Genomic DNA, 25531 nt, shown 5'->3' with positions numbered 1-25531 from the left:
TTTTTTATTGTGATTGTCTAGTTGCCAAATTAAGGTTTTTTTACCTTCATGAATTTGTAGAATTGCACTCAGAGGACAGAAAAATGTATTTCATCTTTGCATTTGCACATCAAGCCTATTTTTAGAATTCTCAAGATCCATGGTTATCCAGAAGACCACAGTAATCATGGAAATGTCCTTCATGTGTACCTCTGGAGAACTGCCATGGGTGTGTGTTAAAGCAGTATTAGGCCTAGGATGCTAAAAACTTTACATGCAGATCTATTTTTGTGTTTAAAATGTGGCTCTGGAATATTTTAAAGTATGCTTAGATTGTAATACATTTGTTATTAACTCAATTATTTTGTTTATAGAACAAGAGGAAAAATGAGAATAAAACTTAACCACAGACCATTATTTTATTAATAAAATTTATATCCCATAACAAACTGTCTATGGAGGTGTGTTGTACACAAGAAGTCCAGAAAATTAGTCCTGACTTTTGTCAGTAATTTTTATCTGTGGCTGTAACTTTTCTGCCTTAACCTAAAAGGATTGGAACAAGCTCGTGTATTTCAGAAGAGCTGTATGGCTTCAGATAATAGCTGCAAGGCACTTTGAACACAAGTTGTATTTGAGAGTGAAAGACAAAGAGATGATTGTATTTGTGATTGTATATATAACTTTTTTAGTAAATTTTTGGAAAAAAAATGCACTAAGATTTATTTATTTATTTACATATACCCTCTCCCTCATAATACCTTCTTAATGAGAATGCTTATTCAACACATAGGAGGTACTTCCACAGCGATGGTATAGTAGCCTCCGCTGGACTTGCTGCCAACAGCATCTCTGCTGTCATATCATCAGGTGATGCTGAGGAAGAGCTGGGGCAGGAACTGAACCAGTGTTCAGTAGCTGAACTACTCTTCTACTGCCTGTAAAATGCTCCTGTTTATAGAAGAAGGGAGCATTTTGCATGCTAAATATTGAAAAACGTATTTTCTTCCACATAACTTGTCAAAGAGATAGTGAGGACCTAAATTCACCAATGTCACTTTTAGTCAGCCTGGGCTAATTCACTGCAGGGTGTCCTCGTCATGTGGGAACCTGAAATCACGTTCCTTTCTTCACAGCCACCTCCTCCAGCAGCAGGACTAGTGTGACAGCACGGTCCCTGCAAGTCCAGCTGGAAGCCACCTGCCCGGGAGGAAGGATGGGGCCAGGCAGCAGCACAGAGGGATCCGTCCACGGCCGGACACCTCGTTAGCAGCTCTGCCCCTCGCTGGCTCAGGCCATAAGGAGAATCACCCCAGAGAAGAGGGCTCTTCTTTGAGCAGGGGCACAGACCTGGCACAAAGCAATGGCTCACTTCTCACCTGGGTGCCTTGCCCTCTGCACGCCTGGTCATGTCCCCGTGGGTGCAAAACGCCCCCGCTAAGTTGTATTAGCGACAGGAGGAGAGGACATAGTGTTAATCTGCACCAGGGGAGGCTTAGGGTGGAAATCAGGAAGGATTTCTTCACAGAAAAGGTGCTTAGACACTGGAATGGGCTGCCCGGGGAGGCGGTGGAGTCACCGTCCCGGAGGGTTAAGGGAACGCGGCACGCGGTGCCAAGAGGGGCTGGCACGGCGGCGCCCGGGCGCGGGGAGGACTCCGTGCCCGCGGGGGCAGAGCTGAAATCCCCCTGGTTTCTGTTTGAGTCCGTCCGAACTCGCTGCACTGGAGAGGTCTTCATCGGCTTTTGCCCTCTGACTTGCTCGTCCTCCCGTAGTCCTTGGCAAGGACTGATTTTATTTCTTTCTCACAGTAATTGCTGGGGCCGCACCTGCCGGTTCGTACGGGGGCTCCCCGAACCCGCGGGCAGCAGAAGGTCCCCGCGCCTCCTCCGCTCCGGGTGCTGTGGGGCCGGCCCCACCGGGCAGCTACCGCGGGCTTTCACAGAGCTTGCAGGAGAGTCATTTATTCCTAAACACGCGCAAAGGGGCCGACTCCCGGCTCCCGTCCCGGTTCCCTGGCCGGGCACCGCCGCCACCCTCCCGCTGCGGGACACCGTGTGCGCCGCCGATAGCGCTCCGCCGCGGCCGGAACTCCGCGCGCAGCCGCTGTTTCCGGGAGGGTGGCTCCGCAGCGGAGCGGCCGGTGCGGGCGCACGTGGGCCGGGCGGCTGGACCGGACCGGACCGGGCCGGGCCGGACCGGGCCGGGCCGGGGGGGACCGCACCCGACCCGCGGGGACAGCGCGGGGCCGGGAACAGCACCCGAGCCGGGGGGACGGCACCCGACCCGGGGGGACAGCGCGGGGCCGGGGGACAGCGTCGGACCGAACGGGACCGGGCCCACGGCACGCACGGCGCAGGTGAGTGGTGGCCGCTCGTGGGGAGCGGCCCCGCCGCAGGACCCCTTCGTGACGTGAGGGCCCGCGGTGTGCCCGGCAGCGCCCCGCCGCTCGGCCGCACCGCCGGGGCGCTGCCGGCCTGGCCGGTGCCCGCGGCCCTGGGCCGGGAGTGCGGGCCCCGGGGGCTGCCGTGCGCCGGGCAGGGCGTGAATGGGCCCCGTGAGTTGGGTCTGGTGGTGCTGCACGGTGTTCTCCAGCCGCTGTGCTGTGTACACGTGCCCTGGGCTAACTGGGCTCTGTTCCTGTGCCAGCTGCGCCCGCTGTCACACGGAGGAACTCGGAATCCTGCTGGTTGTGAACAACTGTTGGACGAGCAAGATGGAGGAGAAAGAGAAGAAGAAGCATCGTGCAAAGCACAGCGGGCCAAAGGCAGAGAAGAAAAGGAAACGTTATCTCAATGACCTGGGAATAGGCGATGAGGAGAATGCACGGAAGAGAAACCCCAAAGCCTTTACAGTGCAGTCCGCGGTGCGGATGGCCAGGACTTTCCATCGGTGAGGAGTGCGAGCTGGCTCTAGAGTGCAGAGGCGGCTGGAGCGGGGGGGTTGCCTGGGCTTTCTTTGTTGCTTTGTGTAGACGTACACAGATGTGATTTTCACAGGTGTGTCTGCCTAGCGTTCATCATTCCCCCAGTCACGCTGTGGTTTGTGTGTGTGTGTGTGTGTGTCAGAAGTGGGGTGCTTTGTGCATCTCTGTCACACTCTGCACTGTGTTAATCGATAGAAAAGCAGTATAGCTCCTTAGACTCAGTGCGAGTTCCTGGGATCTCTGCTTGTGCTGCATTTTGTGTTCAAGCTTTTGCAAATACTGAAGACTTTCAAATAGTAAATGCCACTATCCATGATGTTCTTGTATGTATTTATTACAAATTTCTCCTCAGAACTCAGGATCTGAAGACTAAAAAGCATCACATTCCCGTGGTTGACCGGACTCCTTTGGAGCCGCCTCCCGTGGTGGTGGTTGTGGTTGGCCCTCCCAAAGTTGGGAAGAGCACTGTAATAAAGTGTCTCATTAAGAACTTCACAAGGCAAAAGCTCGTTGAAATCCGGGGTCCTGTTACAATTGTTTCAGGTGAGAACAAAGATAGGAGAAATGGAAATGCTTCTTTTGTGCTCCTTACTTGTCTTGCTTTGAGAGCTGGGATGTGTTCATGTTCTCATGATTTTTGGTAATTTTGAAGAAATCATTTGGTTGTGTGATCTGGTGTAGGGACAGTAAAAGAAGATCAGATAATTTTGAATTAAAAAAAAATCTATTTTATCAGAATTATAAACAGGTAAAAACAGATTCTTCTGCAGTGATGCATGTTGGATGATTTACATGCTAGACCAGAATCTGGGTCTCAGATACCCTGGAGGAACTTCAGGAATGTGACCTGAAAAAAACACTATGAATTGGTTTGCTCCCTCTGTTTCATTTTTTGATGCTTAATTCTGTTTTCAGGTAAAAAACGGCGGCTGACCATTATTGAATGTGGATGTGACATTAACACAATGATTGACCTGGCTAAAGTTGCTGATTTGGTAAGTTAACAATGGAATGTGACTTCTACTATAATTTATATTGAAAATACTACTTTTGATTGGACTGCACCAGTGTCTGGTTTCTCTACACATTTTTTGCTGTCAAAGGCAAAACCGTCTTTGGTTTGAACGAGAACAAGAGCTGAACTCTGACAGATCTCATGTTCTGGAACAACGCCAGGACTTTCCTCATTCTGAGGGTGGGGGAAAGTAAAGTGTGTGTGTGTGGTGGTGGGGAGGATGTGAAAGAAGGGAAATGCTGCTGAGCTTCATTGCTAATGCAACTGGTAAACTTGTAGTGGAAGATGTTATAACAAGCCAAGGTGACACAGTGACTTCTCATTAAGGGATTTGGTTAAACCATATAAAATCTGAAAATTATTTTTAGTCAAGAAGTTTTCAACTAATGTTCAAAGTGGAAGTATGTATTAGTGTACTAGTTGAGGATTTTTATGCACTCTGAGGTCTCCATCTGTCTCCATCTGTCTTGTAGTAATACAGCTGATTTCAGTGGAGTGTGGTCACTGTTGTAATTTACTTGCATCTTTTGGATCAAGAGGTTACATCTACTGATCCTGGGGATTCAGTGCATGATCCATTTGTTTAGAATTTTACTTTACATGTGGACTTGGAGTATATTATTCACAGCTGATTAGGTATTGGGATCCTTGTCTAAGTATTAACTGTGTAAATATCTAAATACTTGTGTACACTGATCTAGATATTCTTCTACTTGTACGTCGTCTACTGAGTACGGAGATGTACCAAACAGTACAAACACTTCTGCTGGTATATTTGGTGGATGTTTCAGATTCTGTGTACACATGGTGGTGCTGAGAATCTGTTTGGATTTCTTGTTAGGGGCGTGAGATTACATCAGTGCTTGAAGATCTGTCATCAGTTCCTGTATGCTTTAGGTTCTTTATTATCGTTAAGATCCTAAACTGACTTTGCTTGCATTTTCATGTGACTGTTGGCTGCTGTTTCCCTGTGCCAGTGCATTTTAGTGGTGTGTAACAGCAGTTGCAGCAAGGGAAAAAAGTTGGTTTCGTTTACCAAAAGACTTGGCCTTAGCAGCATTAGTGTATCCAAGACACAGATATAAGAGTTTTGTTAATTTTCTAAGATGTTCCTGAAAATCTTGGAAGATAGTCAGTTTTGCATGTTTTAAATTCACCAGGGAAACGCTTGTTCAGATCTTATTATAATACTGAATGTTACTGCATACCTAGAGCATCTAGAACGTCTTTAGCAGGCAAGTTCCATACTTCAGATAAAAAGCCAAAGTTGGTTTTCAGGGTATATGAAAATAAAGTACAGAACCTTTTGCACAATTTTGGTTCCTGAGAAGCTTAAGAGTTTAAAGGTGTGGTCTTTGAAATAATCTCATGTGGGCACTGTGGTATTGCTTTAGTGAAATGTCAATATTGTGTCTACAGGTTCTCATGCTTATTGATGCCAGCTTTGGATTTGAGATGGAGACATTTGAATTCCTGAACATTTGCCAGGTACATGGCTTTCCCAAAATTATGGGAGTTCTAACCCACTTGGACACATTCAAGAACAACAAACAATTAAAGAAGACTAAAAAGAAGTTAAAGCACAGATTCTGGACTGAAGTGTATCCGGTATGACTTTTAACATTAATTTTTTAATGTATTTTTCTTTTTTGAAGATAAATTAAAAGTGGGTCAATACTTGTGTTTATTATGTTCTTACAACTTGTAAATAGGTAAGTGAGCAATGTTGATACTGTATCAGATTGTTTCATCTTTCTGTTTGCTAAAATACTTATGTGATTAGTCTCTATCCCAGTGTGATAAGCCACTAAACTTGCTACTAGGTGTGTTATGCAGGTGCTGTGCGAGGACTATCTGCTTGTAGGTCTGATTGAGGTCTTGAAGATGTGAATAGTTTTCCAATGAGATTTAGGGGACAATTTTCATATTGAAGTAACCTGGTTAGTTTGATCTTTCAGACCCAGTTGTAATGTAATTTTCAATTAAGATTTACAAATTAGAATTGCATTAACTGTATATTCTTCTTGTTAGCTTCATGGGTATTAAATAGAATTTTTTATGGTTTTATGTCTTTTTAATGTGTTTAGGGTGCCAAGTTGTTTTATTTGTCTGGGATGGTTCATGGGGAATATCAAAAGCAGGAAATTCACAATTTGGGGCGTTTTATCTCGGTTATGAAATTCCGGCCTCTCACCTGGCAGACGTCTCACCCGTATGTTCTTGCAGACAGGTGTGTGTTTTTCTCTCTGTCCTTTATTCTCAATGTAGCTAGCACCCTGTTGTTTGAAAAAGCTGTGCTGCTAGCCCTCAGCTCTGTGTGTGAATGGGTGTTTGGTGTTCCCTGAGCGGCTTTGGGGAGGGAAGGCGCCTCTGCAGGCTTGTGCGGTTCAGTTTTTATTTGTGTCTTTGCAACATGAAGGTAATCTTGATGGCAGCTGTGCCTGCTTGAGAAATTACCTCACCTTTCATATTTTATTGCCAGAATGCTTACAGTTATGACTAAATTCCCACAATAATACAAGGTGCCTTGAATGAGCCTCTTCTTTAGCTCTAATTCTTCAGGAAAAATTGTCAGAGAAGTAGATAAGCATTGTGCAAAGTCCTGCAAAATGCATAAAGCAAAGAGAGGGCAAATGCAAACCCCACATTGTGTAGTTTTTCAGTAACATTGTTTTAGGTTGCTGTAACTGTTGCAGTTCCAGGATTGTTGGGTCAGCTCTGAGCTGACCTGCAGAGGGTTGTGTGCCCCATTCTCCTTGGCTCTCTGTGCTGCCTCCCGTGTGCAGTGTAGAAAGGAGTTTCCCCCTCCTCTGCCTGCATGCAGCTGCTCTTTTCCGTGGTAACTTTTGTGTTGCTCACCACCATTCTGAGGGAAAAGAAGGTGTTGTGTGGCTGCAGGGAATGTGGCAGGCAGCTCTTTGCCCTCTAATGGTGATATTGGTTAGAGGAGGGTTGTGTGTGCAAAGCCATAGAGAGTAGTTAAAATGTGCTAAGAAAGCACCTGTTCAGTGAAGTGTCAGTAAACCTCCTGGAAATTTGTTGAACATAATTATACAGCTTTTAAAATACAATTCTAAAATGTTTTTAGGAGATCGTTTTTTCCATGGTTTTTTTCTTTCTTATGACAATTTAGTTTTGACTATTAGAGTCTGCAGATCAGTGGCAGCAGTGATGTTCTCTTAAATTACCTTCTCTCAGAAGTTACCGCTGAGACTCTGGATATTTAACTGTTATTTTAAATGTTGAGTAGAATGGAAGAGCTGACAAACCCAGAGGATGTTCGAATCAATCCCAAATGTGACAGGAAGATATCACTGTATGGATACCTGAGAGGAGCACACCTAAAAAACAAAAGTCAAATTCATATGCCAGGTAATTTGTCAGTCTTAGGACTCTTTCTGTACTGATCTGTGAAAACCAACATAGCTGAAATTATTTGTATCTTAAAGCATGTTATACAACAGATTTTTCGCCTTTCTAAATACCTGTTATGTTTTTGAAATTTTTTTCATAATGCATGTTTTTGTGAAAATAAATATTTTAAATAGTTTTGCTTTTAATTGTGCAATTTTGTTGCACTGATAAATACATTATTCACAGTATTTAACATTTTACAAAGATATATCACTTTAAAAGGTCCTTAAAATATAAAACATACCAGCCCTGATGATGAAACTAAATTTGAATGACGTGAATTAGTAATTTATATAATATATTTAATATGGCCAGAATTTAATAATATTTTAAGTGAATGATTAAAAAGTTTAAATTAAGAAATACCGTGATAATGAATTTACAGACCTATTCAGAAAAGTGTGTTGCTGTTTTTGTCATTTGAAAACAAGCAAAGAAACAAACAAAGCTTTGCAAGATTTTGGTGAATTTATGTATACTTCTCTGAGTTCAGTGGTCAGGCAGAGGAATTGGATGCTTGGTACAGAGCTTCCTGTTGATGAATCATTGTGTGTCCCCTCAGGTGTTGGAGATTTCACTGTAAGTGATGTGAGTTTCCTGCCAGACCCCTGTGCTCTCCCTGAGCAGCAGAAGAAACGTTCCTTAAATGAGAAAGAGAAGCTTGTCTATGCCCCTCTTTCAGGAGTCGGGGGTATTGTGTATGATAAAGATGCTGTTTACATTGACCTTGGTGGAAGCCATGCTCATGAAAAAGAAGAGGTAAAAGAATGCTGCTGGTGGTTTGAATTCTCTTGGAAAATATAGTTTTTATCCTTAAAGCCAAAATAAGTGTTCTAAAATAAGCTTCTTTAAAATAATCAGTCCTTATCTATCCATAGTGGGTAATTAATTCTTTTCTCCTTCAGGGATTTCAGACAAGCGATATTTCTATTATCTGTTATTGTACAAAACATTGGAAGATCAGTTGATATTAAATACCTTCAGTTTGTGTAATAACTTTCCAAATATTGACCTAAGATTTATGAAATCTCCTGGTGCTGGACTATTACCACTCTTATTTTGCAGGACATGGTGATTGTTGGGAGAAAACTTAAAGGATTTAACTGGTCAAAGGGAGAAAAAAAAATATTTACCTACAAACAAAATAAATTCAGTTTTATTGTCCTGTATTGTGCTATAAACGTTAAATACCTTTGGGTCTGTGGTAACGTGTTTGCTGGTATTTAGTGTTGTGGCTGCATATTGTGAAGGAGTCCCTCTTCAATTTTTCTTGGCTTGATATTATAGATATTCTTGAAATGTGAAGAGGGGAGGAGAGACCTTGCTATTCCATTCTGAGAAAATGTTTCTTTAAAATGCTCTGCAATTTTTTCTTGCATATGCATATTTCTGATGGTTTAGACTGATAACTGTCATTAGACATTTGTTTATTCACTTAATTGAAAAGTAAAAAATCTTTTCTTTCCAGGAGGAAGTGAGGCCAAATCAGGAACTTGTTCAGAGCCTCATCTCCACACACTCAGCCATTGATGTTAAGATGGCATCAAGCAAGGTCTCTCTCTTCATGGACTCTACACCCTTGGGTTCAGAAGATGTAGGACAAGAGTAAGTTTTAAATGCTGAGCGGTGTTTGAGCATGAATGAATCTCTAATTTCAGGCTCTAATTTAGGAAAAATTCTCAATAGAGCACAGCTAGTAAAATGATGTACTGTCTGATTCTTCCTCTCCTGAGATTACTCATATGCCACACTATTTTGGGATATAAGTAATTGGTACTAGAAAGTTTTGCAAGCAGTGTAGTCCTGCCTTCCAGGAATTTCTTGCTGGTACAAGTAACATTTCTGTTTTAATACATTCCATGGAAAAGGAAAAAATTTCTTGGAATTATTTTTGGCTGTAACATTCAATATTCTAGAATAAAGAGACATTAAAGGATGCCAGTGCCTTTCTAATGGTCTACATAACTTCATTTTGTTTGAAATAAAGTTTGTAGAGATGTTTAATAATATTAACATGAAGCTTAATTCTTTTATTAAAATTTTCTTGTACTTTACCATCTTACCCCAAATGTGGTCTTTGGGAAAACAGGTTTGTGATGCCAAAAGAAGAGAGGCAGGTGGATTTGAAGACTGGAAGAGTTCGTCGGAAGGCCGTATTTGAAGACGACGAGAAGGAAAATGATGATGTAGCAAGTGATGAGGAAGATGACCAAGAAGAAGGAGATGAAGAAGAAGCAGTGTCTGAAGATGGAAGTGATGGTGATGATGAAAATGATGCTGAGGAAGAAAGTGAGAGAGTGCTCTTACGGGAAGGGATGGCTGTTAGGAGAGCCAAGCGTCTGAAAACAGAGGTGGCTCAGGAAGAAGCTGTGAATGAGCTCCCAGCATTTGCTGACAGCGATGATGATCTGGAGATGAGCTCTGAAGAGGAAGGAGAAACTGCCCCAGAAGACAGTGAGATGGAGGAAGATGAGGTGGAGGAAGAGGAGGGGGACATACAAAGGACTTGTGAAGGTGAAAGCTCAGGTAGTGAATCTGAGGCTGCAAATAAAAGAGCTGAATCAAAGCAGTATGATATGGATAGTGAACGTACAGAAGTGAAATCACAAATCTCAGAGCACAGTCCCAAAAGAAAAGCAGTGCTCACTACAGATTCAGGAAATTGCACTGCGGAAGAAGCATCAGAATCTGAGGATGAGAACTCTTCCCTTGAAGAGGGTGAGGAATTAGAGGAGGAGGAATCACATGAGGAATTAGAAGCTGAAGAGTCAAATAGGAATGGATTTCAGCACAGTCAAGCAAAGAAAGCTGATAGTGTTAGACAGACTAAAGTTAAAACTGTAGATACTGAGGATGATGATGTGGAGAACCTGCTAAGAGAGGAAGAGGAGTATGAAGAAAAAATAGATCTTTCTGCTGACACAACAGGTAGACTATAACTGTTTAATTTTTACTGTCTACTTTAATTTAATTTTTAATACTGTCCACTTTTAATTATATTAATTGTTAAAGGATATCATTAGTAAATACTCCATCATTTTGCCTGTCATATATATATGTGTGTGTATATACATATACATATACACATACACACGTGTGTGTGTGTGTATTTATATATGATTCTTAAGTAGCAAAACTTCAAGTTAGGAAAGCTTGAAATACTTGCTATTAAGCCTTTCATTTACATTTGTAGTATGCAGTGTCAGATTTCCCTCCTCTAGAATAGAGGTGATTCATTTTATAAACAAAACTTCCATTATTTTGCATATAGTTCTCTTCATAGCTATGTGTGTAAAACAAATTGTGATGCTCTATTACATCTAGAAAGACTAAAAAACGTGTTTGGGGGAATGTTATTAAAATGCATTAAGTATTCACTGAGCCCTGGAACAGGTATCTCCATCTTTGGAGATGTTCAAAAGCCATCCTGACATGGTGCTGAGCAACCTGACTTAGGTGTGGCTGCTTGAGCATTGGGGCTGGACACAGAGACCTCCAGAAGTCCCTCCCAACCTCAACCATTCTGTGAGTCTGTGAAGAAGATATGTATCATCGTGAACATGATCAAATCTGTTACTGTTCTTAATAAATTTTTAAAATTCTATCCTAAAAAAAAAAATCAGTGGCATAATTTTTTATCATCAGTTTATGTTTTTGTGTATATATGGAGTATGAGAAAAAGAAACTGTGGGTTCTGTCTACACTTTTTAAGCCTCTTGTCATGTCCTTATTTAAATTGTTTTTGTAGTTGCTGATTCTTGTTCTTTTTTGCAATTTTTTCCCTTTTCAGGTGCACTTAAATGGAAAGAGGACCTCACACAGAAGGCAGCTGAGGCCTTTCTAAGACAGCAGCGATCAACCCCCAATCTTCGTAAACTTGTATATGGAACAGGTACAGATCTTTTGGAAACTTCTCTCAATATGTGCTGGCTTTTAGCTGTTACCACGTTTTCAAGTCTGAATATTTGAGCACAGTCTTTTGGTAGGAGGCTTGAGGAGAGTTAATTACTTTTTAATTGCTGATGCTCATTTTCACTAATAATTGTAATAAGAAGACAGTTTTTAGTTTTCCCATAAAAAGCATTTTGAGTTCATTTGCCAGACTACTCAGTTGTTACTCATGTTTTCTGATACAGTTATTTCTTCCAAATGTTTAAGGTTTGGTCGTTTGGGTAATGATCTGATAGATATTATGCAAATCCATTGTGGTAATTGTGTTTTGTAAAGGGATGTTGTCTGTTGGCTGGATTCAGGAATTTCTGTCTCACAGTAAAGTGACTGAATGAAAGAGTCTCTTATACATTACTTAGTATCAGGTGTTTGTCAAGGAGAAAATAGCTGGCTTAAAAGGAAGAGAAAATTGCTATTTATGTAACTTGTCCTGTTTTAATTCACAACTTTGGTTTAATTCACAACTTTAACAACAGTGGTTGTCCATCTCATTGTGCAGAACCTTTGTAGAACATGATGAGAATTTGGCCTTTGTAAACCTTCCACAGTGCAGGTGTGGAAGGACTTTCTGACAGATTGTCCAATCTTGTATTCTTGGTTTACAGGCAAGCTTAATGTCCTTCCCGTTCACAGATCATTTTGGTATTGTTCCAATTTGTGATATTGAACAAGCATCCTCTGTTTGCTTATGTTTTTTTAATATAATTCCAGTTATGAAAACACCTGGATCAGTGTACCTTTTTATTCAGGCTTTTACATTTAAAATGGTTCCAGTTTGGTTCTTTAATTTCCTCAAACTGCTGCAGCTGTTGGGAAACATAAGGAGAGAGGTGGTTAATGAATTTCATGCGTGTACTGTGGGGGAAATCATCGCAACCTCTGTGTTTGGTTTAGCTGTGGAGGATGAGGACCAGCAGAGTGAGGATGCAGATGATGAACTTGGAGGTTTGTTTCGTGTCAGCCGTCCAGACAAAGCATCCAAACAGAAGGCTAATGCTCTTGACTGTTCCAAATTTCTGGTAGAAAAGCTGCAAGATTGGGATTTGGAAGAGGTAATGCCATTGGATAATTGCTTATGCACATCCTGCCTGGTTCTGTCCTGGCTGTGTCTCATAAAGTGTGACTGAATTGTCATTGAAACAGACCTGTGGGAGCTATGGCCACAGTGTCTTAGATTCTGCCACTTGCTGGCACTGTAAGTAACAGATTCCAAGGTTTGTTCTTAGAAGAGTGGCAAGTTACAGTAAATCAATTTAATGCTTATCTCACTTGAATATTTGGTGGATAACAGTTTGTTCTTTATTTACCAAAACGTAAAAAGCAGGGGAGACCCAAGTGAAAATACAACGTAGGGTGGAGATTTTGGTAGTGCAAAGACCTTTGAGCAAGAATTAAACTGGGTTCACAATCCTGCTTTTGGGGAGGCATTGTGTAATTTTGGTAGTGGTGAATTGATGTGGAGCTGCATGTGAGAATTGTCTCTGAAGTGATGTCTCTAATGGGGAAGTGGGGAATGTCTTGGGGAGCATTTCTGTTGATGATAAGCTGCAGCTGTGCAAGGCAATGACACTTATTTTGCAGGTTATGAGCAGTATTCGAGACTGCTTTGTTACTGGAAAGTGGGAGGATGATAAAGATGCAGCCAAGCTGTTGGAGGAAGATGGTATGTGTAACACTTCTAAAAATGATTCCTGTATACAGGATTTTTAAGAAAAGTATGACTTTTTAGTTATGTATGTAGAATATTGTGCCTTAGTGCTATACTTGCAGGGTTTTTTTTCAAACTATTATATAAATTGTTATGTAGAAACATAATTACACATTGCTGTCAGTCTCTGTAGAAACAGTAGGCACATACCACATTCTGGAAATTTACTTTCCAAAAAACAGAGTATGTAATTTAAATTACAAAATTGAGTCCTTATTCTCAACACTTGGACACGTCAGGTTTGAATTATATATCTGAGTTCATCTATTCATCATACATGGTTTACTCTTTTGGATAGTCATGGTAGAAATAAACAGAAACTATTCTTTATTGGGAAGACAAACTTGTCTTTCACGTTTGGCTGAAAAGTGAGATCTATCTTCCGATGTTTTGGAGGTGGTGGTTTTTTTTTTTTTTTTAATTAATAAATAATTTAATAATGTGGCTGTATCTTACATGCATGATTGTGCTTTAACAGGCTTCTGTAAGCATATGTTTTTAACCTAAAGACTGTCAGCTATATTTAATTTTTTTTTTTGAAATTAAACATAGGAGCTCAATTGCTCTGCTGATGTCTTGTGTCATTAGAGTGCAAATGAATATATTGGGAGTCCTTTGGGTGATCTAAACTTCATTTACATTTTTTAAATCATAAGGGTGTTGAAAGGGTAAAGGAGGAGCCACGTTGAGTTTAGCTGGGAATTTTCAGCTGAAGCTGTAGAGAGAACAGAATAAACGTGTAAAACTTGATGGGAATTAAAAATATTTGGACTGAATTTAATCTCCACAGCAGCACTGAGAAATGCATAGTACTGAGCACATGAGTGATGGTGTAGAGCAATACAGCAGAATGGTTAATTAATGCTCACTGTCTTGGGTGCTCACTGTTGCAGAAGAGCTGTATGGAGATTTTGAAGATCTGGAAACTGGGGTTGTACACAAAGGAAAGGCTGCTGCTGGAAGAGAGCAGGTCTGATCTGCATTTTTGTGTTCTTTAGCAACATAAGTGTGTGTTTCTTATCAAGTGATAGGCATCCTATGTAATAAATTTGGTGTTCATAGAATCAGTAGGAAGGAAATCAGTGGGAGCATGAAAGAAAATTTATGTTTATTACTGACTTTATCTAGAGTGCTATGTTTTAGCCTGAGCCTGAATTTTTGTTTATAGTTAATTATGTAGAAGTCACCTCACTTATTTAACAGTAGGTGTCAGGCTTAATCAAGAGCTGGAGGATCTGGAGGCAGGACAGAAGTATTTTAAAACCAAATGTAATCATGATTCTTTGTACTATGTCATCTCATCTGATTCAGAAGATTATAGCACTCTGTTTAAACACAACAAATAGTGGAAACTTGACACAGTTTCCTAGTTCATTCCTCTTATCTGCAGAAAGGAGGTTGGTGGAAGCAATTTTATGCTGTGGATTGGATATCTTCCAATAACAGAACTGTAGTTGTCTGTGACAGTACAAACTGAAAAATCAATTTCTTTTTGGACTGAGCAACTTGATGGCTTTGCATTCATTATAAAATTGAGGGTAATGGCATAATTTTGGCAGTTTTCAAATGGTCTGTGAACAAACTTCCTTCTCCCTGGTCTCAAGAGTGCTTCCAGCCTTCCAGCACAGTATTGGTCCATGCAATCAACAATTACTTTTTTTTCCTCCTGTATTATATATGCTTATATTAGCTCTAGAAATAACTGAGAGCTATTCTAGGGTCAGTTCTAGGGTCTGTTCCCTTACATTACAATGATTTTTAGTCAAAAAAGTTTTGTCAGTGAAAAGGAATATGATTAGATCATGAGATTTTTTGGTCCTTGCTGGAGCTGTCTTCTTGTATGAATAGCTTACTAATTTCTGTCTAAAATTGAAATGTTTTTCAAGTGTTTAATAATTGATACTATAAGAAATTATTGCTTAATCATATCTATAAAAGTACTGTTTAATAATATCTATCAAAATGTTGATCAGAATGGGTTGTTTTCAGTGAACCATTTTACATGTTTGACAACTTACTGTTGATTAGTCTGGAAGTGAAGAAGAGGAGGAGGAAGATGAAAAAATGTCCAAACCAGAACCTGAGGAGGAGGAAAAGAAAAAGGAGCGCATGGACAAGAAAAGAAAACTTAAAGAAATGTTTGATGCAGAATATGATGAAGGGGATGCCACATACTTTGATGATCTTAAAGAAGAAATGCATAAACAAGCACAGGTACAGTCTGCTAATTTGACAATTTATCTGGCTATATGTTTTCAAAAATGCTCCACAGGGTTTGTCCCCCAAAGATTTTTTCTTCGAGACACAGTTGGTGCTCAGGAGATATTTCAGAAAGTACACATAAAGAAATACATGCTTGTGGGTTTTTTTTATGCTTGAACTTTTGATTCTGTTATCTGGAAAGAAAAACAAGCAAACAAGCCAAACAAATGAAAGCTTAATTTAAACTGAGTGCAGTATTTAACCATACTTTAAATCATTGAATAAGCCAGGATGTATCATCTAAACTTCAACTACTTAAAAAGTTTTTAAATAAAAAAGGCATCCTTTTATGTGTAGGAAGGTGAAAATTCTCCTCATATTAATTTCTGCCATATATTTTCCTAGTATTATTTTTAGTGTGATTTTTTGCAGTGTTATTAATGGAGAAGTAAATTCTCTGTGACAGTCTTTTTCATCCAACTGTGAAGTTATTTTGAGGAAAAAATAATTAATGACTATTGCTCTGTACATGTGGTAGAAGTCTTCAGCGTAACTGTATCCAGAATGTGAGGTGTTGGTTTTGTTCCAGACCTTTGTTTTTTTACATAAGAACTTGTAAGCTTAAAAGCAGCTTTCTTCTTTCACTGACTTGGGAGAACACTGCCTTACATTGTTAATAACTTCACTGTCTTGTCTTCTGACAAAATTTTGCCCTAAATAGTGTTAAATTAATCCTTACCTGTTTGTATTAGCCTCTGTCACAAAGGATAATGTGAGCTCTGCTATGCTGATGCACTGAGAGCACTTAAAGGGTAAAGAAGGACATTCCAGTAAAAGAATCAATGTCTTATGGGTGGCTAAACATCAGGAGCTAGAACAGGAGGGTTAGGCTCCTGTTATTCATGAGACTATCTCCTTAAATATTTGCACAGTATCTACTTCCTTATCCCATGGTACAAAAGAGCTTTTGATGATGTACAGTGTGAGGATGCCCAAAAATATTTTTAAGCCGCTGAGTAAGACAGGAGTGCAGCTGTCTCATGAAGTGACACGTTAAAGATCAAGACATTAACTTTAAAAGGTACTTGGTTTCCTAAATCAAAATATGTACTTCAGACAGTTGTATCTTTAAAATCCAAAGTCACCATAGTGAAAGGTGTATCAGAAGTCACTCAGCCACGTGCTTCCCTTAGTACTGTCTTTCAAGTAGACTAACAGGCCCACTTGGGATCTTGAATTGAAAGGGCTTTGTGGTGGTAGAGATCTTCCTTTGAATAGGAAGTCACAAAACCTATTAGATCTTTCCCAAAAAGATTTATATAAATGTTAGCATGTTTTAAGTAGAACCAGCCCTTCAAGAACAAGTTCCTAATATTTGAATTTTGTGAATTATGTTCTTTGTCACATAGCTTAATCGAGCAGAATTTGAAGATCAAGATGATGAGACCAGAGTGCAGTATGAGGGATTCAGGCCTGGGATGTATGTTCGAATAGAGATTGAGAATGTGCCTTGTGAATTTGTCCTGAACTTTGATCCTCATTATCCTATCATCCTGGGTGGTCTCGGCAACAGCGAGGGAAATGTCGGCTATGTACAGGTACGTAGCCAAAGGGCTGAGTGCATTTTATCTCGGTCAGGTGTGCTTCAGGGTGTCTGGAGTTACTGCTTTCTGTGTGCTTAAAATACAGTAAACACAGAGAGAAACTTCCATCCTTGTCTCCTGAATAGGGAATTTGCTTTTGACACAAAGTGTAATTCTACAGTAGCAGATTCTGGATTTTTACAGGCTTAATTGGATAACTGGAAAAGGTTACTGTTATTTAATGTTCAGCTACAGAGGTGTCTGGGGACTAAGATCTGATACTGTGATTGCTAAATTGCAAACATTAACTGTACTCTGACCTTCATGATCTATATACAAGTGACTAGCACATATATGGAAAAGCTACTAGCACATATATAAATGTATTTTTAATATAATACTTGCTTGTATGCATACACACATGGCTTCAGAGTGAGTGAAATACTGATTGCTCTTTTCAGTCAACCTAATGTTAGTGAGAATGTTTGAAGATAAACAAAGATATAACTTAGCGTATTAAAAATTCTAGCGTAGATAGAAGTTGCTTTCAATCATTCCTGAAAAATTAAGGCTTGAATTTCAGAATCACTGTTGCCATCCTGTAGTACATGGTTCACCTCTCTTCTAATCAGCTGCGCTTGAAGAAGCACCGGTGGTACAAGAAGATCCTGAAGACGCGCGATCCCTTGATCCTGTCACTAGGCTGGAGGCGCTTCCAGACCATCCCCATGTTCTACATGGAGGACCACAACGGGCGGCACCGGCTGCTGAAGTACACCCCACAGCACATGCACTGCGGGGCGGCCTTCTGGGGTGAGCCCTGCTGCAGCTGGGTGCCGGCTCGCTTCCGCAGCGCGCGGCTCTCAGGCTTTGCGCGACGTACCAGGAAATGCAGCTTTTGGAACTTCCCCGTGGAACAAAAAATAACACCAAGTAGTATGGGAAAATAGGCAGTTGTCTAATATTTGTGGGCTATTTAAATTATTTGTGAATTGCTTGGCATTTTAAACAAATTCTGAGCGTTCTGCTAAGTTGTAGCATATCGAAGAGGAACCTGATTTGTGTGCAGATAGACTTTGCACACATTATGGGCCCTGCCTTGCATGAGTAACTTCTTGTTAACCATTCCTTTATGGGGCTTTAAATGTGAGCAATAGTTTGAGTTCTTTAAACTTTGGTTTTCTTCATTGAGTATATTTGTCATGTATTTTTTAACTTTTGGAATTTAAATAGGGACTAGGTATTGTGTAGTAAAACTTCTCAGAAATTTAAAAATTTATTTTCTTTTAGGGCCCATCACTCCTCAGGGGACAGGATTTTTGGCAGTGCAGTCCGTCAGTGGCACGACGGTAGGTTTGTTACCACAGAATGTTGAGTAATGCTTTCTATGGATATTTGGGCAAAATATATGTATTTTGGGAAGACAGTTTACATTATGATAAAGCAGTGTAGTTGTAGGAACTAAGAAAGTAGCTAGACTCAAGCTTTTGAAATGTGTATTATGTTGAGGTGGGAAACTGTATGGAGAGGATTTTTCTGTTTGTTTGTTTGGTTGGTTGGTTTTTTTAAACAAATTTCAGGAAGAAATTATTTACTGTGAGGTTGATGAGGCTCTGGCACAGGTTGCCCAGAGAAGCTGTGGATTCAAGGCCAGGTTGCATGGGGCCATGAGCAGCCTGGTCTAGTGGAAGGTGCCCATGGCAGAGGTGTTGGAATGTGATGATCTTTGAGGTCCCTTCAAAACCAAATGATTCCATAATTCCAATTTAAATAGTGTTAAGCAGTATTTATCAGATATAATCTTCATTAGATATATATTAATCAAAGGTAAGTTCATGTTTACAGACAATTGGTAACAAAAGCTTTGCATGGCATTGTAATGAGCTTGTCAGTAATCAGAGCGGTGATTATTATCTCCTTCCTAAATATGCCTTCAAGTACTATTGCACAGTTGTCTTTTTGCATGTTTGGAAAGGCTATTTTCATCATGTGTCCCTCGCATAATACAGTGTCTTAGAGCAGTGCACAAAGCACTTGTCCTTTGAGACTTTCTGTCTGAGTAAGATTCTGTTTCATAAAGAGAACACAGTGAGGTAGATCACAAGGACTTTTAGATTGTTTCCAAGGTAATTAGAATGGCAGTTCTGGAAATCTCATTAGTGAATGGTAGGAATGTTATGTCAGCAGCACCTCAACTAGTCTGTACTAGTCAATCTGCATTTTTCATGCTGCATTACTTCTTTAAAGGTTAGAAATTCTGAATCTTAAAAGTGAAATGTGGAGTACAGGTGCCTCACAACACACTTCTCTCTAAGTTGGAAAGATATTCATTCAATGGGTGGACTGTTTAGTGGAGGAGGAGTTGGTTGAATGGCCACATCTAGAGGATAGTGGTCAACAGCGCAGTGTCCTGATGTGCAGGGGTGACAAATGATGTCCCTCAGCAGTCTGTACTGGGGCCAACACTGTTTGATCAGCACTGACCATCAGTGACACAGGCAGTTTGCAGGCACCACCAAGCTGAATGGTGTGGTTGACATGCCTGAGGAATGAAATATGTCCAGGGGAACCTTGAGAAGTCATCCTGGGGGAAGCTCATGAGGTTCTACGAGGCCAAGTGAAAGGTCCTGCACGAGACCTGGGGCAACCCCCCGTGCAGACTGTGCAATGAAGGGATTGAGAGCAGCCCCTGCCGAGAAGGACTTGGGGATTCTGGTGGATGAGAGGCTGGACTTGCTGTGGTCATGGGAACTTGCTGCACAGAGAGCAGATCCCATCCCGGACTGCAGCAAGAGCAGTGCCAGCAGCAGAGCAAGGGGGGGGATTCTGCCCCTCTGCTCTGCTCTGGTGAGACCCCAGCTGGAGTACCACGGCCAGCCTTGGGGCCCTCATCACAGGAAAGACAGGGACTTGTTGGAGCAGGTCCAGAGGACAGTCACAAAGATGATTGGAGGGATGGAGCACCTCTCCCAGGAGGAAAGGCTGTGAGAGAGTTGAGGTTCATCATGGAGAAGAGAAAGCTCTGGGGAGACCTCATTACAGCCTTTCAGTACATAAGGGGGGCTTAAAAGAAGTATGGGGATGAACTTAGCAGGGCCTGCTGTGGTAGGATAAGGGGGAATGATTTTAAATTAAAAGAGTTGATTTAGACTAGATATGAGGAGGAAGTTTTTTACAAGGGTGGTAAAACACTACCAGGTTGACAAGAGAGGTTGTGGATGCCCCGTCCCTGGAAATATTCAGAGTCAGACTGGATGGGGCTCTGAGAAACCTGATCTATTGGAAGATGTCCCTGCTCACTTCAGGGGGGTGAGACTAGATGACCTTTAGACGTCATCTAGATGACCTTCCAATCAAACTGTTCTGTGATTCTAAATGGTGTTTTCACTGTTTGAGAAATACACATTCAGCAGTGTCTTTCATGTCTGATGTTTCAGCCTGACTTCCGGATTGCTGCCACAGGAGTTGTGCTCGATTTAGATAAATCCATAACTATTGTAAAGAAATTAAAGCTAACTGGTTTTCCATTCAAAATTTTTAAGAACACTTGTTTTATTAAGGTAAGTTCATAGGTATGTATACTGTAAAACCAGATGTACTAATGTTAGGAAGGAATGAAACCTGGAATTGTTTTTTCTGAGGCATAAGTTCTTAGTTATTGTTGAATGCTTTTCTGGATCTCAGGAGCTGCCTTCGGTTTTTTGAGCTCCCTTCTATGGGATCTCTAAAGGTACTGGTTACTACAAGGAATGTGAATAATTGTTAACCAGTTCCAAAAATTCTGGAACGGTCTCTTGATTCACATTCAATGTGATTTTTTTCCTTCCCACCTCCTGCTTCCTTCCTAAACCCCACTGATTAGTAGTGGCAGACACCTTTGGAGGATGTAAACCTGTGCCTGGTAGGTATCAGTCTGATCCCACTAAATTTCAGCTCTAGAGTCAAAGCAGACTTCTAGCAGTGCTTAAGACTTCTCAGTTACAGTTAAAAAATGTTTGGGGTAGGAAGTGCTGCAGAAGTGAATGTTCACTGACCTTCCCACTGTGCTTAGCTGGGCTTTCAGGCTCAGGGAGAGCTTAGGTTGTTCCGCAGGTGAGGCAGCAAGCAGCTAAGCAGTGATCCCAGCAATGAAGCACTTAAGTGTTTGCACTAGGCATAGACAGATTTTTTTCTTGCTTTTCTTGTGATATATGAAAGAAGCACAAACCTTCAAGAACTGTATTGTATTAGAATCTCAGAACTAGCAACTTAAGGCAGCTTGATTGCTTGCTTGCTTTTAAGGTATCCTGTGTTCCAGCAAATTACTTTAAAGGAGAACTGTAAAGCTTCTGTAGATATGTTCTGTTTTGAAATTTTAAATATATATATTTAATGCTTAGCAACTTTGCCTGTGATAAATGACTAAGTAGATTGCTTTCAGTAGCTTACCTAAAGTCAGCTCAGTGGGTTTTTGGTATAATCAGCACTCTTAGTCTAAAGACTCCTCCTGTTTCTTTATAAGATATGCTTGTGGGAATCCTGTTTTTGTGGCCTACATAGGTCACAGAGAGAGACTTGGCATCTTGAATGATGGAGGGTAATTCACATTTTCAGGGAATGTTTAACTCTCAGTTGGAAGTGGCTAAATTTGAAGGTGCAGCGATCCGTAGTGTGAGTGGCATCCGAGGACAGATCAAAAAGGCCCTCCGAGCTCCCGTGGGTGCCTTCAGAGCAACATTTGAAGACAAGTTGCTGATGAGTGGTAAGTTGCACGTTGCATGTAAGTTATCACACAACTTTCATCCTTCTTCACAGATTGTAAAGCCGTGTCTCAGAATTCTGGGACTGATAATTGAGATGTGAATTCATAGAGTAAGAAATACCTTGTGAGATGCAGAGTGAAATTCAAAAGAAGTATATTTTATGTTGGATTTCTTTCACTTATACTCAGATGTCATATAGTATGCAGATAAAAAGGCTTGAGTTGAAGACATGCATCTTCAAGTGTTTTAATCCTTTACACAGCATGGTTTTAGTGTTTTACTCAGCCTTTCTCCTTGAACATGGTGAATTTAATTTAGTGGTACAAGTGCTAGAAGGACACTTTTCTGAGAAGTTCAAGGATTGGCATTGTAACTCCAGTTAACTTTTTTCTGTAACCTTTTGGAGAAATTGTGCAGAGGATCTTCTGTGTTTGCTGAGTGTCACTGTGATATTGAGAGTATGAGTTTATACTTACTTGGGTTTATATGACCTGTTTTCCTAAACACACCAAAATCACAGATAGTGCAAAATAAAAGCAAGTTAGTTCTTTTATAAAAATAGGCAGAGAAAATTGGTTCTGTCAGTAATTATACAGGCACATCTACATATATGAATTCTGTTGCTTGTTCTTGAATATGAATGATGAACAGGATGGTATTCAGCTGCCTACTCTTCAGGAATGTGTACTGTTCATGCCTTTATGGGGTTCTGCATTGCTTTTACCACAAGTTAAAGACATTTGGTCTATATACCAAACACAATGCTAGCATGTGGTGTAGTATCTGTTCTGTTCAGGCAGTCTTTGCTTAGAGTGAGGACGTGATGAACTCTTTACATTTCATGTTTTTAGAGCCAAGTAACGTTCCCTTTTCTTTCAGATATTGTTTTTGTGAGGACTTGGTATCCTGTTTCTATCCCAACGTTTTATAACCCCGTAACATCCCTGCTGAAACCAGCAGGTGAGAAAGATAGTTGGAGTGGAATGAAGACAACAGGCCAGTTGAGGTATGAGCGAGGCATCAAACTGAAACAAAACAAGGATTCTCTCTATAAGGTATATATCTATTTTGTTTTGTTTTTTAAAACCAGCCAAATTTGTAGTGTGTCTCAGACCTGTGCAAACTGAGAGCAGTATAAATACATGTTCATACATATGCATGTGTGATTTCAAATTTTTATCTACAAGGCACAGTCCTGGCATGAGATGGAAATAAAACAGTTGAGAGTAGACTGTTATGGGTCAGTTAAAGTTTATAAAGTAATATGCAGGGTAGAAGTCTACTCCAGAAGCTTACTAAGACTTCTGTTGTAGTAATTGGGGTGAACATATCATTGACAGTTCAGTCCAAGGATGTCAGAGGATGTTGTTTTTTTACTTTTGGTTTGTGTTTTTTGTGGTTCGTTTGGTTTGGGGTTTTTTTGAGGGGTGTGTCTTTCTGTTTTGGTTTGTGGTGTTTCGTGGGGTATTTTCCACACTGAAAGATGAAAAATTAAATAAAATATTTTTAAGATCATGAATGTTTATATATATATATATATATATATATATATATATATATATGTGTTCTCTATTCATTCTTTTAGCCTATTGTGAGGGAGAAGAGGCACTTCAATAAGCTCCACATTCCTAAAGCCCTGCAGAAGGCACTGCCTTTTAAGAACAAGCCTAAGAATCTTGAGAAGAAAGGCAAGACGCCAAAAGACCAGTGGAGACCAGCTGTTATCAGGGAGCCTCATGAAAAGAAGGTAATTATCACTTACTCTGAAACAAGGACTCCTGAAGGGTAAATGTGCTGTTAGCTTTTCTAACTATTGTTTTGGCATTTGAATCTAATGCTAAAGATATATATGTTCCTAGTGAAAAATGATCACTTGCAATTTGTTTTGTTCCTGTTTGGCACACAGTATGTATATGGAACTGTCACTGAGTGGATGGTATCTATTTTTTAGACTAGTAGGTCACCTGAAGCCTAAATATGACTTTTGTCCTTGTCACAGCACTTGAAAGGTATTTCACTTGGATTTAGTGCTCTCATATTATGGGTTACTTAAATTGGCAGCTGCAGTTTTTTATTTGACTTGTCAGTGCCACTAATTATTAACACAGGATTTGAAGCAAATACTCTGCTTGCAAAATTGAGAATTAGAGTGCTTGCAGAGGCAAGAAGATCCAAACTGCAGTTTAAGTGTTCTACAGTAGCAATTAGGCATAGCCTTTTAAAAGCTATCTAACCAAAATCAGAGTTCACAAAAATTAAAGCTTTGATTAAGTTCCTAACAGGATAAATAATTAAAGCATTTTAGAAATTGGGTAACAGGTGCAGAGATAATTAGGAACTTGCCTTGAATCTCTGATTCATTATGTGTGTCTGCTGAGGTTACACTGTTTCTTGCTCACCAAAACTGAACTGCATATCTATTGATTGTCTATTTTCTGTTCTAGATATCAGCTCTACTCAGTGCTTTGAGTACAGTGAATAATTACAAGATAAAGAAAGCCAAAGCAAAGCATCGGGAACAGCTTAAAGAATATCTCAAAGTTAAGCAGAAGGAGGATGAACAGAAATTCAAGAGGCAAAAGGAGGCTAAGAAGAAAGTCTATCGCATACTGGGACAAAGGGAGAAAAAGAGGCAGAAGTCAAGCTTGAAAGGATCTAGTAAGGGAGAGAAGAGTATGTAAAATTCCATCAGATTTCAGGCCAAATGAGGAAATAGGGTAGCTGTGCAATTTTCTCTTGAAGAAACAAAACGGCCTTGGACTACACCAGATGTGTTTTCAAGAGAAGAAAGAAATGCAAACATGACCTTACTCACACTCTTGAGTACATTTGGTATTGTATATAAATAAGATGTAGCAGTATGAATTGTGGTTTTTATACAGGAATATTCTGGAGGACTTTGTATTTCAGTATATTTCTATGCATACTTCATATTCTGTCTAGCCAATAAAATATTTTAAACAATTACAGAATATTGTTTCTTTGTGTTTTGTCTTAGTGGACTTCTTTGGAAGAAAGCTCTCATTAATATCTCCAAATATGTCCCTTATTTTGAGCTATTACCTAAACTTTTCCCTTTGCAAATCTTTTATTAAAAGGTGTGAAGATCAACTGTTACTGGGTAGGAGTTTGGGAAATTCTTTATCTTTGATCAGGGTAGGTCACTCCTGTGCTGAGATCATTTCCCCCTGCATGAAAGCATCTCAGTTTTTTCCACTTCTCACTAGGTTATTAAGCAGATCTTCAAAATAGTGTTGCATCTAGATCTTGTGTCACTTGGTCAGTTTTGGCACCATGAGGCTGTCAGTAGATCCCTCACCGACTGCAGCTTTCTGGGCAATTGCTATCAGACCTTTCCCAAATGTGTGTAGCTACTCTGTGATTTTCTGTGGGGTAAGCACTGACAAGGATAACTTGCTTCCTTTGGGAACATCTTCCTGTGTCCAGCCAGCTTGGTTTCATGGTACATTGTTAGGTTTAAGATGAATGGAGAGAAGAGGTGGTAGATGGTTTCAATCCTGTTAAATTAACTGACAGTTGAAGTCTTTCTCTGTATGACAGAAGACTTTGAACAATCATTTTGTTGGAAGAGCAGCAGAATTTATTTTTTATGCCATATATGACATCAAGTAGTTACTATGGTATACTGATTTTTAATACTTCATCCTCAAGCAGGCAGTGGGGCAGATAATATCAGTAATTTCTTGGTCTCCTTCCTGAAAAGGTTTACTCTTTGTCATCAAACTGGAATTCATTATTATTACACTGTAGTAATATTTGCTATCTCAGATGTGAGATCCCATGTGGGATCAGGCTGCCTCACACAAAAGCCTTTGGCTGAATGGGTCTGTAGATTTTTAAAAAAAATACTTAGTATTTTGGGATTTTCTTAATTAATCTCATAATGTTCTGTTTACTGCTATAGAAATTCTTATGCATCCATCTTTGTCTGTATGATACTAGGCTGACACCTGACTCAAATTAATTTGTCAGTAAATCTTTTTTTCCCTT

The 25531-nt window shown here is 40.2% G+C and overlaps 1 protein-coding gene across 1 annotated transcript; it reads left to right on the top strand.

Annotated features, from left to right (window-relative positions):
* The first annotated feature begins 2646 nt into the window (after window positions 1–2646).
* On the top strand, window positions 2647–24492 carry BMS1 (BMS1 ribosome biogenesis factor). The gene is made up of 22 exons (XM_068197326.1): window positions 2647–2871; window positions 3258–3448; window positions 3821–3900; window positions 5340–5528; window positions 6008–6150; window positions 7171–7292; window positions 7897–8093; window positions 8803–8939; window positions 9424–10262; window positions 11125–11226; window positions 12180–12337; window positions 12867–12948; window positions 13887–13963; window positions 15022–15207; window positions 16605–16793; window positions 17411–17591; window positions 18069–18127; window positions 20216–20338; window positions 21372–21519; window positions 22400–22575; window positions 23106–23267; window positions 23965–24492. Exons 1-22 carry the CDS (start codon window positions 2696–2698, stop codon window positions 24199–24201), a joined length of 3954 nt encoding a protein of 1317 aa, XP_068053427.1. The 5' UTR covers window positions 2647–2695; the 3' UTR covers window positions 24202–24492.
* Window positions 24493–25531: the final 1039 nt, after the last annotated feature.

Source organism: Anomalospiza imberbis, chromosome 8 (genome assembly GCF_031753505.1).
Source record: "Anomalospiza imberbis isolate Cuckoo-Finch-1a 21T00152 chromosome 8, ASM3175350v1, whole genome shotgun sequence".
In the NCBI taxonomy this organism is placed as follows: Eukaryota; Metazoa; Chordata; class Aves; order Passeriformes; family Viduidae; genus Anomalospiza; species Anomalospiza imberbis.
Note: the sequence above shows the minus strand (reverse complement) of the source record. Positions and strands in the feature narration are given on the sequence as shown.

Bases quoted from the DNA above. Each gene is read 5' to 3' on its own strand.
- BMS1 (XM_068197326.1), top strand. From the start codon at position 2,696: ATGGAGGAGAAAGAGAAGAAGAAGCATCGTGCAAAGCACAGCGGGCCA. The intron at 8,094-8,802 runs GTAAAAGAATGC...TTTTCTTTCCAG, and splicing joins ATGCTCATGAAAAAGAAGAG to GAGGAAGTGAGGCCAAATCA. The intron at 11,227-12,179 runs GTACAGATCTTT...TGTTTGGTTTAG, and splicing joins TAAACTTGTATATGGAACAG to CTGTGGAGGATGAGGACCAG.